The 10,613-nt window shown below is 45.8% G+C and overlaps 2 protein-coding genes across 5 annotated transcripts in view; one reads left to right on the forward strand and one right to left on the reverse strand.

Annotated features, from left to right (window-relative positions):
• The window catches only part of EFCAB14 (EF-hand calcium binding domain 14), a 37,386-nt gene extending 33,203 nt beyond the window's left edge, over positions 1 to 4,183 (forward strand). For all 4 annotated transcript variants that reach the window (XM_089923181.1, XM_089923185.1, XM_022575620.3 and 1 more), the window contains one exon: positions 725 to 4,183. In XM_089923181.1, coding sequence (XP_089779307.1) covers positions 725 to 900 — 176 coding nt within the window. In that variant the 3' untranslated portion in view covers positions 901 to 4,183. The remainder of the gene's footprint in view (positions 1 to 724) is intronic.
• A 1,311-nt stretch (positions 4,184 to 5,494) lies between these two features.
• On the reverse strand, positions 5,495 to 6,539 carry TEX38 (testis expressed 38). The gene has a single exon (XM_022575623.2). The coding sequence runs from the start codon at positions 6,477 to 6,479 to the stop codon at positions 5,988 to 5,990; it is 492 nt and encodes a 163-aa protein (XP_022431331.2). The 5' UTR covers positions 6,480 to 6,539; the 3' UTR covers positions 5,495 to 5,987.
• Between the last annotated feature and the right edge of the window lie 4,074 nt (positions 6,540 to 10,613).

The raw sequence follows: 10,613 nt of genomic DNA on the forward strand, positions 1-10,613 counted from the left end.
ATGCTTCTTTCTTTCAATATGCTCCTTTCACTTCGCATAATGTTTTCAAGGTTGGCATGCATGTTGTGGCATGCAGCAATATTTCATTCCTTTTTATGACTGAATAATATTCTATCCTATGGATATACTGCATTTTGTTAAGCCTTTCATTAGTTGATGGACATTTATTTGGGTTGTTTCCACTTTTTGACTATTAGGAACAATGAAGCTATGAACATACGTATACAACTTTTTGTGTAGACAACATGTTTTCATTTCTCTTGAGTATATACCCTAGGAATGGAATTGCTGGGTTATATAGCAACTGTTGAACTGACAATATGCCATACGCAGTCTGTTTTATAGGCTATCAGAGCTCCTATCAGTTAGCTCTTAAGGCTTCTACAGTCCTTTCCACCCCTTCAACGTAAGAATAAAATCTGGAAAATCTAAAAGAAAGGCCCTGAACAGAGAGAAAGCCAGTCCATTCACTTCTCCTGTGATTATCTGTCACTGATTCTATTTTGGGATGATAGTGCCCTACAGTGTTCCTCTCATTCTTAAAGGATCAAGAATTAGTCTTTCAGATTTAGTGAGATCTTAAACTTTACCTTTTGGGAACAAAGTCTGCAAAGTAGCTTTTCTTTCAGTGCTTAAAATTCTGTTGAGACTACTTTTTAAACTGTTACCTAAATTTAGTTATATGTATAGACATATACATTTTTTTGTAATTCCTTTTTAACAGATCTTCAGGATTTATTCCATAAGACCGGGCAGGATGTGGATGGGAAGCTGACCTACCAGGAAATCTGGGACTCCTTACATTCTGCTGTGCCAGAACCAGAGCGTTTGAGGGAGTTTGATTCTGATGGAGACGGAAGATACTCATTCCTGGAGCTAAGAGTAGCTTTAGGTGTCTAGCCTCATCAGGCTTATTTTAAAAATGGATGTATGCCCTGGACTACCTAATATCTACTCAGCTAACAAAAACAACCCTTCTACCTACCCATCAATCCTCCAGTCCTCCAAACTACAGTAGCAGACACATTGCCACCTTTTAACTTGTTTGAAAAAGCTATGTAAAAGTTATTTTTTTAAAAAGACCATTTTACTTATAATATGATATTCAGAAATCTATGATTTCCTTAAACCAGTAGGATCTTAATTTTAAAATTGCCAGAAAAAAAGTCAAGCCCTCTTTTTTTCTCTTTCCTTTTTTTTTGAGGGGAGGAGACCTTATCTTTTAAAACTGGAAAATGTGTATATAGAGAGAATAAGCCACCTTTTATATTTCACATAAATTTGCCTTAAATTAGCTGCACTTTATACAGACTCAGAAAATGTCTTTCCTTTAACAGATAGACCTTTTCTGTTTGTAAATATTTAAAATGAAAGAAAGAGTTGTGCGTATTTTGTGGGAAGTAGGAAGAATGGTTTGAAACAGGACGTGAACAAATGACTTGCTGTTAAAAATTGCTAATCTGATCTGGTAGCAGCTTGAAGCTGTGTCCCCATCTCCTTAAGACATCCTCTTTGGGTGCTGCCATGGGGTTTGGCCTGGTGCTGGGGGAGTAGATTTAGGGAGTGGACACTGGGGACGGTGCTGCCTCCAGGCTCAGGATTCTGGCTCTTTGGTCTATCCTCTCAGCTCCTCCCAACCTGTGAACCAGAGAAGTCTTGTTGGGGGTTTTCTCTCTTTTAATCCTGTTTCAGGATTTATGAGCATAAAAAGTTATCCAGTGGGAGCTACATTTCCTCCCTGAGTGAACTAGATTATCTTCCCCCACGCACCCACTCAAGTCTACCTTTAAGCCGTAACTGACTTTCACTTCTGATACTGTCTCCATTCTGAATGGCAGGGCTGCAGTCCTTCGGCCACTGTCTCAGCCTGGCTACTCAGGAACTAGAGAGGAAAGCTCTGCCTCTAACTTTGATCCAGGAAACTTCTTGAGATTTTACCTGGGGCCTAACCAAGAACCTACTATGTTCTTCTGTGGGCTAAGGCCAAAAAGGTTGTGAAATGAAACACCTGAAATCATATTAGGTTTCCTTACAATTACAGCTCAGAAATAGCTAGAGGCTTTCTGTCCAGAGGATGCCAAACATGGCAGGCAGGCCTAGGGTGGGGGGCTTCACGTTATGGCAGCAAATCTAATACAAGCAAGTGCAGTACTTCTCCCATTAAATGCTTCTGTAGCCCTGCTACTAAAGGTCCCTGAACTGGAAGGAATTATTCCTCCATGTCACCTCTGTGTGTGCTGTGTTGATCTTAGAAGCAATCTTCAGGCAACACAAAAGGAAACCTGCAAAACTTAACTGTGCTGTAGGCCAAGTCAGGGAGAAACTAGAGAAGCTTTCAGACTTCTTTAGTAAAGCTTGTTTCCATTTTAACTTTGTCCAAGTTGCCCTGTTAGCCATGGATGCAGTGGAGCACCCTTAAATATTTAAGGGCTGGTTTTTTTCTTTATATGATGTTCAGGTCGGTGTTGGCTAACCTTGGGTTTTTTTTCTAGAAATATTAAAATTTAGTTAAAGTAGGATGAAGTCTTTTCCCATGAATGTGTCTGCTTACCTCATTATGGCTTACGCTTCTCGCTCTATTTCTCTCAAACAATTCCTTTGCCTACCTATGCTATTTTACTTTCTTGGAAAGGTTTAAATATAGTATAAAATTAGCCTGGCACTTTAGGTAACTTGAAGATAACTTACTCTTCTGGCTGCCTTTCATGCCCCCCCCTTTTTAATATATATACCCTTGCAGATTTTGTAACAACCAAATAAAATTCTAGCAATAAATTGAATTATACTGCTATATTTATATGTACTGTACCATAAATAGTATGTCTGTACCTGGAAGGTATTTTTTTGAGAACTGATTTATATGACGTATACTTGAGGGTAATGTAGCTTGTCCTTTTTAGTTTCAAATTCTTATTCATAGGCAAATACTTGGAGGACACCTTAACTCTTCGTATATACTTTTCTTTTGCATCAGCTGTGCTTTTTAGTTTAGCCTCCATTCTTCCCACCTGAAGCTTGTCCGCCACCTACCATCATCCCTGAGCCAGCTGGATGGTTCCATACTCTCCCCACCAGATTTGGCAGAGGTGTTCCTGCTGCACGCTCAGACCTGTGAGTACCCTTGCCACACCGCCTGGGAGAGTGCCATATCTCCCAGGCAGAACTAGGACATCTTGAACTCCTTTGTTCTAAGTTGAGCATATTCATTGGCTTAAAAAAAGGATTCTCATAAGCCTTTATCATTATTAATTTGGGATTTTTATTTGAAAGTTGTCTTAACTTATCCAACCTATGATTTGTGTCGATCTCTAATCAAGCCTCACCTACCACACCTCAGCCCTGAGAGGAAGGCTAGGTAGTAGTAGTGAGTTTGGTTTTGGTTTTCGTTTCAAATGCTTTTACCTTTGCACTCCGGCAGCTCCTCCTGCTGCTTTCCTGAGTTACCCAAAGCATGTCTCCTTGGTCCTGTTTTTCTTTCGCCTTCTATCTGGTATAATGTTTACCTAGAGAGCCTCCCCCATAAATCAGAGAGGCAATGTATTATAGGAAGAGAAGAACCAAAAGAAGAGAGAACCTGGCTTAGGGATGACTGTAGTGTCATCTTAAAGGCCGAGAAGGGCCTGGCTCTTAGGATTGTGTCTGATACAGCACAGCTGAAGAGTGGACACCCTTCACCTGCTGCTGGTTTCTTTCCCTTCCTTTGGCATTCCCCCTCACGTTATATCTCTGGCCGTAACCACATCTGCACGCCCCCACGCCCCCCATGTTGGTCTTGCCGGTCACAGTTGAAGATTTTGACTGTGATGGGCTCATACTCATATGGCCTGCTGTTGAGTTGTTTTTAGTAACAGCTTTTGTTTGCTACACCTCATTGGCTTGCTTACCAATGCCAGTTTGATATGGTCCCCTCTTTCATATCCAAACCAGAAAACATTTGGGTATTCCTGAGACTTTATAGAGCGTGTACTGTTTGTTATACGAACCTAACCTACCTTGTTGTTTTCTCATATTAAGAAATGTAAATCTACTTTGCTTAAGTGGAGCTATTTTGGTAATGTTTAAGCAATTTTGGTTCTGTTTAGGGAGGGAATTCAAGATTTCCATCACTTGTTTTGGGCTTTGCTAATTTAATATCAGTAATAAAACAATTTTAATTTAAATAAAACATTTCTTTTTTCTCTCACTGTGTCTGTGATTAAAGGCTTGCCCCTCCATCCTCCCAATTACTAAGAAAAAAATCTGCTTTGATCCCTATTTTTATGGACTCCTTCCTCCTTTTGAATGCAAAGCCTAACAGATGGTGGACAGAAAGTAGCGTTGAAGAATCTGCCTGAAGATCCGCCCAATTTGGCCTGAAGAAATGAAGGCTGTTTTGGCATGTGCAGGGTGGGAAGGGAGCAGGATGAGGGAAGAGTGAGCCCCTGCCTCTGTATCAACCAGAGAAGTTCCACTTACGCCTGTTTTCTATTTTGAGATTCAATATAAGAGCATGTTTACAAGACATATTCCAATGTCTTTGGAAAAAAAGAAGGAAAAAGGCTTGAAATCCATTTCAAGATAAGGGGTCATATAGGGAGGAGCTGGGCTTTTTTCATACACAGGAAAAAAAAATTTTTAATAGCTGTACATGACCGCTAGATTCTGGGATTGCACACACACACACAATCTGGGTGGCCTTTCCTCTCAGGAGGAAAAAAGCTTAGCTCATTTACAAATATGGTAAGATGATTTTCTCATTTCCAAAGTGAAAGGGAAAATTTTATATCCTGGAGCAGAGCTGGGTTTTCTTATCTTTGAACTGGGACCAAAGAGCCAGTGTTATCTTTGTCTCTCCTTTTAGAATAGTTTCCAGAAGGTGCAAAAGCTAATATTTGTACACAGTGAATCTTAACTTCGGGAGAGGCCATGAATCCCCTTGAGAAAGATTTTAAAAAAATACATTTTTTAGGAGGTTCATTGACCAGCCCTTACCCCAAGCCAACCCTTGAACCAAGTTAATTACACACACAATAAATCATTTTCCAAGTGTCTTCAAACAAGACTTCATTAGGAAATGGACACCACGGTATATGGTGGGAAGATCAGGAAATTTGATGCTAGACAGACATAAATTTGAGACCTTGCTCTGCAACATAAAAATGATACGGCAGGGCTTCCCTGGTGGCGCAGTGGTTGAGAGTCCGCCTGCCAATGCAGGGGACACGGGTTCGTGGCCCGGTCCGGGAGGATCCCACATGCCGCAGAGCGGCTGGGCCCGTGCGCCATGGCCGCTGAGCCTGCGCGTCTGGAGCCTGTGCTCTGCAACGGGAGAGGCCACAACAGTGAGAGGCCCGCGTACCGCAAAAAAAAAAAAAAAAAAAATGATACGGCAAATGCCCTTGGAAACTTCATCTGTAAGAAGAGGATCGTGATATCTGTTTGGCAGTGTTCTTGTATTAGAAATAATGTAGACAACCACACAAGAACGCAATACATCTTAGATGTTAACAAAGAATGCAATTCCAGCAGCAGTGCAGTGTGGCTCATGGGTTTCATACTGACCTGTTTTGGCCACTACCAGTCACCATCGTTCATGCATCCTTAGTGGCTGTCACTCTTGTTGCAACTGTGCTTAATGTCCCACAGAGTGGCAGTGCCTTTGGGTACCTAGACCAGGGTCTGGCATACGGTTTTGTTCTTAAATACTGTTTAGAGGGATGTTGAGCCCATCACAACTACTGGTTCAGCGTGTCTCCCCGCAGCCAACCCTCAGTTCCCATTGGTATTGGTGAGACTCGGACCTTCAGCTTGGTTTGTGAAGTGCCCCCCTCAGACATTTTCCCTCCTAACAGCAAATGAGACACAAGGGAGCCTTGGACTTTTTTAAATCTTTCATTATGTGACATCTAGATGGGCCCTGGCCTCTGTGTCAGTACCACCTCCCTGAGGTCAGCTCCATTTCCTGCACTGCCCCGATACCTCCAGCTCCCATCCTCAGTGAGAGGAGGCTACACTTCTGAAGCAGACAGCTTGACATTTAAGCAGTGGTCCCCCTGGGCCAGTGTGGGGAGGGAATGGAAGTGGATGTTCCTTTCAGGACAGGTGGCCAAAGGGTAGGAGACTGAGTGGTTCAGCATCGGGGGTAGGTTACACAGCGAGAGGGCAAAGGGCACCTCCTGAAAAATGGGAATCGGGAGTCGGGAGCTGGCCTGGGGCTGCAGCACCGGCGAAGGTAGGGGCTGCTGTGGGATCAGCTGCACTGCAGGTTGCAGGGGGCTGGGGGCCTCCACCTTGGGGCTGCTGTCTTGAGCAGCATAGCTCCTGCTCTCGGGGACGTCCAACTCCCACGGGTGATCTGAATTCTGGGTGTCAGTCTCGGTCTTAGTGGCATCAGGGGGAGGGCCCGTGTTGATGGCTGCGTTCATGCCATAGCGCTGTCGCTTGTTAATCCAGTACAACAGCGGGCTGTAGGTAAATGTGGCTGCTCGCATCACCTCCATCCACTCCTGGGCACGCCTTTCCCGCCGCAGGTTCTTCCTCCAGTGCAGAAAGAGAATGCAGCCGCCGGTTATCACAGAACACAGCCCCAGGAATCCAAAGTACAGTGACACCCACACTAAGGAAGGCAATAAGAAAAAAAGCAAGCTGGCTGATAGCTGTAGCTTGGGGTCTCAGCTGTTTCTCCTTCCTCTGCTTAGCCCTTTCACCAATCGTTCCCTCCACTTAACCACTCTCTCCATTCCTTCCTTTTCTCATTGACTGGCCTCATCATTCTTTTATTCAGTCAAAGCAGGATTTCCAGGGAGTTTAAGAGGCCACCTTTCACTCTTCACAGATAAGAAAAGCTAGGTCTAGAGGGGCATGACCTGCCCAGGCTTACTCAAGCCTCTGGTTCCCAACCCTGGCCCCGTCTGATCCATCAGAATGAGAAGCCTCACTAAAGGCAAAGCCCATCAAGAAAGTAAAAGTTTACCAGTCGACGGGACACCAATGTCCCATCCCATTCCACCACACCCCTAACCATTCAGCTGTGATGTCCTGGGGTATTTGTGGTACCCACTCTGGGCCGTCAGAGAGACATGGTCTATGTCCTCAAGAAATCCATAGTTTTCTAGAGGAAACCCTGTCCTAACTCTTAGCATGCATCCACGCAGGCAGCCATCACCCCCATCCATGCAAAAGGTCTTCCCTGAGTGCCCCCAAGCCTAGGGCATGAAGCAAGGGGCAGGGATTTGGGGAGGGAGCACATTTACCACCAGGGAGGCTGAGGTCCTCCCTTTGGGAATCCATAAGGTCAAACCTTGGTACCTAGCTGGCCGATGGCTCTGGGGAGAGGGAGTTCACCTACCCATCTGTCTAGCCAATAGGAGTCCCCAGAATTCCCAGACCCCATTGTTCCCTAAAGGTGGTTCACAGAGTTCTGAACACTGAGCATCCAAGGGCAATGCTTGTGAAGTCTAATGGAAGGAACAGACTCCACCAGTGGTGTTTCCTAGGCATAGTGCGTCTCTACTGCTTCTACCAGGGACTGACCCACCCTCTGAATTGTCGGCCCCCTACCTCTGACCCACAGAGCAGCCCCCAGGAAAGGGCCCTAGATTCCTCGGGGGCTTATTTTGTCCCTAGGCTTTAAGGAACAGTTGATGGATCCCTGGGCAGGGAGCACCCAGAGCAGTGGGCAGCCCTGCTGTCAAGTCTGCTATGACTGACTTGTCAGGAGACAACCCACTCAAGGGAGCTATGTGGTCAACACCTCCTTCCTTGGCTCTTACAATTTCTCTTTTGTTTCATTACCTTCCTTCAACGAGTATTGGCAAGTGCTTCCGGGGCATCAGGCCGTATGGGAGCTCCCCACCATCTGGCCCTACATCTCTTTTCGGCTTCACCTTCCTCCCCATCCTTCACACACCTTTCCCTTCTGACCAGACCCTGCTTAACAGACCTTGCTTATTCACATCTCTGGAGCTTTGCTCACACTGCTCCTCCACCTAGGAGTGCCCCTCCCCACTCTCCCCACCACTGAACACCTGCTTATCCTTCAAGGCTCAGCTCAACACCCCCTACTCTGTGACAAAGTTCTTTCAGTTGGCTCCCCAGAATCACACCGTCTCCAGTTTGAAGGCACTTTGAGAGTTGTGTAGTCCAACTCCCAGCACATGATTGAGCCCTAGAGGCAGATCTCCCCTACCCAGCACTAATACGTGTGGAATTGCTTGGGTCAGGGACCTGCCCACACCTCCTGAAGCAGCTTGATCCATTTATGGGCAGCTCAGTTAGAAAGCCCTCCCCTAACTAAACCCACGTCAGCCTGCCTGAAGGTTGCACCACTAGGCCTAGCTCAGCTTCTGGGCACCCTCTTTAAACCCCCAGCGTGGGACTTGGGACAGTAATGAGCACAGATTTCTCTCCAGGTTCCACTTACTCTGGGCTCTACCTCACTGGCTTCTGCTTTTCAGTCTCCTTTGCTAGTTTCTCCTCTTTTCCCTGATCTCTAAATGTCAGGTGCCCGAGGGCTCAGTCCTCAGCCCTCTGTCCACATTCATTCCCTCAGTGATCTCACCCAGACTCATGGCTTTAAATAGCATATCTACCATATATACACTGTCAACTCTCAACGTTGTACCTCCAGCCCAGACCATTCCTCAGGACTTTAGACTCATACTCCCAAAAGCCTGGCTGACATCCCTCCTTGCCAGTCTGTTAAGTTATCTCAAACTACCATGTCCAAAACCAAACTCCTGATGATCCATCTCCAAAACCTACTCCAGCCTCCTCCTCTCTGTAAGTGGCAACTCTCTCCCTCCAGTTCTTCAGGCCAAAAACCTGACAGTCACCCTTGACGCCCTTCATTCTCTCACACCCACGTTCACTCCAGTAGCAAAATCTTTAGGCTTTGCCTTCAAAACATACCCAGAATCTGACCATTTTTCCATCATCATCACTTTAATACAAGTACCACCCTCTCTCACCTGGTCTCCCTTTAGGGTGATCAACCATCCCTGTTTGCCTGGGACTGAGGGAGTTTCCAGGACATAGGACTTTTGATGCTAAAATCAGGAAAATCCCAGGTAAACTAGGACAAATTAATTACCCTTGGGAGAGCTTGCATCCTTGTCCCCCACGCCCTATATTCCACCAGCAGTCAGAATGAGCCTTTTTAATTTTTTTGATTATAAATTATTTTTATTTATTTATTTATTTTTGGCTGTGTTGGGTCTTCGTTGCTATGTGCAGGCTTTCTCTAGTTGCTGCAAGTGGGGGCTACTCTTCGTTGCAGTGCATGAGCTTCTCATTGAAGTGGCTTCTCGTTGCGGAGCACGGGCTTTAGGTGCGGGCTTCGGTAGCTGTGGCTCATGGGCTCTAGACACAGGCTCAGTAGTTGTGGCACACAGGCTTAGTCGCTCCACGACATGTGGGATCTTCCCAGACCAGGGATCGAGCCCGTGTCCCCTGCATTGGCAGGCAGATTCTTAACCACTGCACCACCAAGGAGGACCCTCACTCAGATTTAAAACCAAAGTCCTTAACCAAAGCCTACAAAGCCCTGAGCGATCAAACTACCCCTCCCTATGCCTCCTTCGCACAATAACCTTCTTGCTGTTCCACAAGCAGGGCAAGCATGCTCCTGCATCAAGGCCTTTGCACTTGCTATTCCATCTGGAAGGCTCTTCCCCCAGATATCCACACAGACCATGCCTCATTTCCTTCAGGTCTCTGCTCAACTGGCCCCTTATCTCTGTCTCTCCTAGCCTGCTTTGTTTTTTCATAACATGTATTATCACCTAACATTATTTATGTATGTATGTAGGTATGTATACATATTGTGTCTCACCCCACTAGAATGTAAGCTCCATGAATTAATGCAAACAAGGAAATAAATATGTAAGAATTTCAGGTAGCCTTAACTGCTCTGAAGAAAATAAGGTAGTGGGATAAAGAATATAAAGTGATGGGGGTGCATCAAGAAAAGTCCCTTTGAGGTGCTGACTTGTGAACTGAGCCCTAGATGATGATGAGATAGCCACGTGCAAAGGGAGCAGCCAGTGCAAGGATGCTAAGGCAGGTACAGGCTGGCACACTTAAAGGACTTGCTAATCTCAGGGTTTACCACACTACTCCCAGCACAGGCCAGGGCCCAAGGCCCATCTCCAAAAGTGCAGGCTGGACTGAGCAGAGTTGAAGGCACTGTCCCTTACCCTAAGAGGTCCATCATTCAAGAGGGGTTTCTATCAGGTAAGACCCGACAGGAGAACTTTCATGAGGGCAGACTGATCAATGCCATCACAGGGGGCCTGCTGCAGGCCTGGCCCTGTGCTGGGCACAGGTGAGACCAGGTGTTGATGTCACCGTTCTTGACCCCAGGAGTTCACTCACACCTGGTTCAGGGGGTGAAGAAGATGGTGGCATTGGGTGGAGAGACAGCATTCCAGGTATGAAGACTTGTCAAGGACAAATCCAGGTGTCTCTTTGGGGAGAAGCGTAGTTCAGTTTGGCTGGAGTTCAAGGTGGGTGTCAGGAAGCAGAGGAAGAAAAGGCTTCGGAGGCAGCTGGCATCTTTAAAAGAATTCAGCCCTTGGACAAGTCTTGGACAAGTCTCTTAATGATTCTCAGCTTCAGTTTCCTCGTCTGTAAAA

The sequence above is a fragment of the Delphinapterus leucas genome, chromosome 1 (assembly GCF_059928025.1).
Source record: "Delphinapterus leucas isolate spDelLeu-1000000601 "Yukka" chromosome 1, BTC_Dleu_Yukka2, whole genome shotgun sequence".
Lineage (NCBI taxonomy): Eukaryota > Metazoa > Chordata > Mammalia > Artiodactyla > Monodontidae > Delphinapterus > Delphinapterus leucas.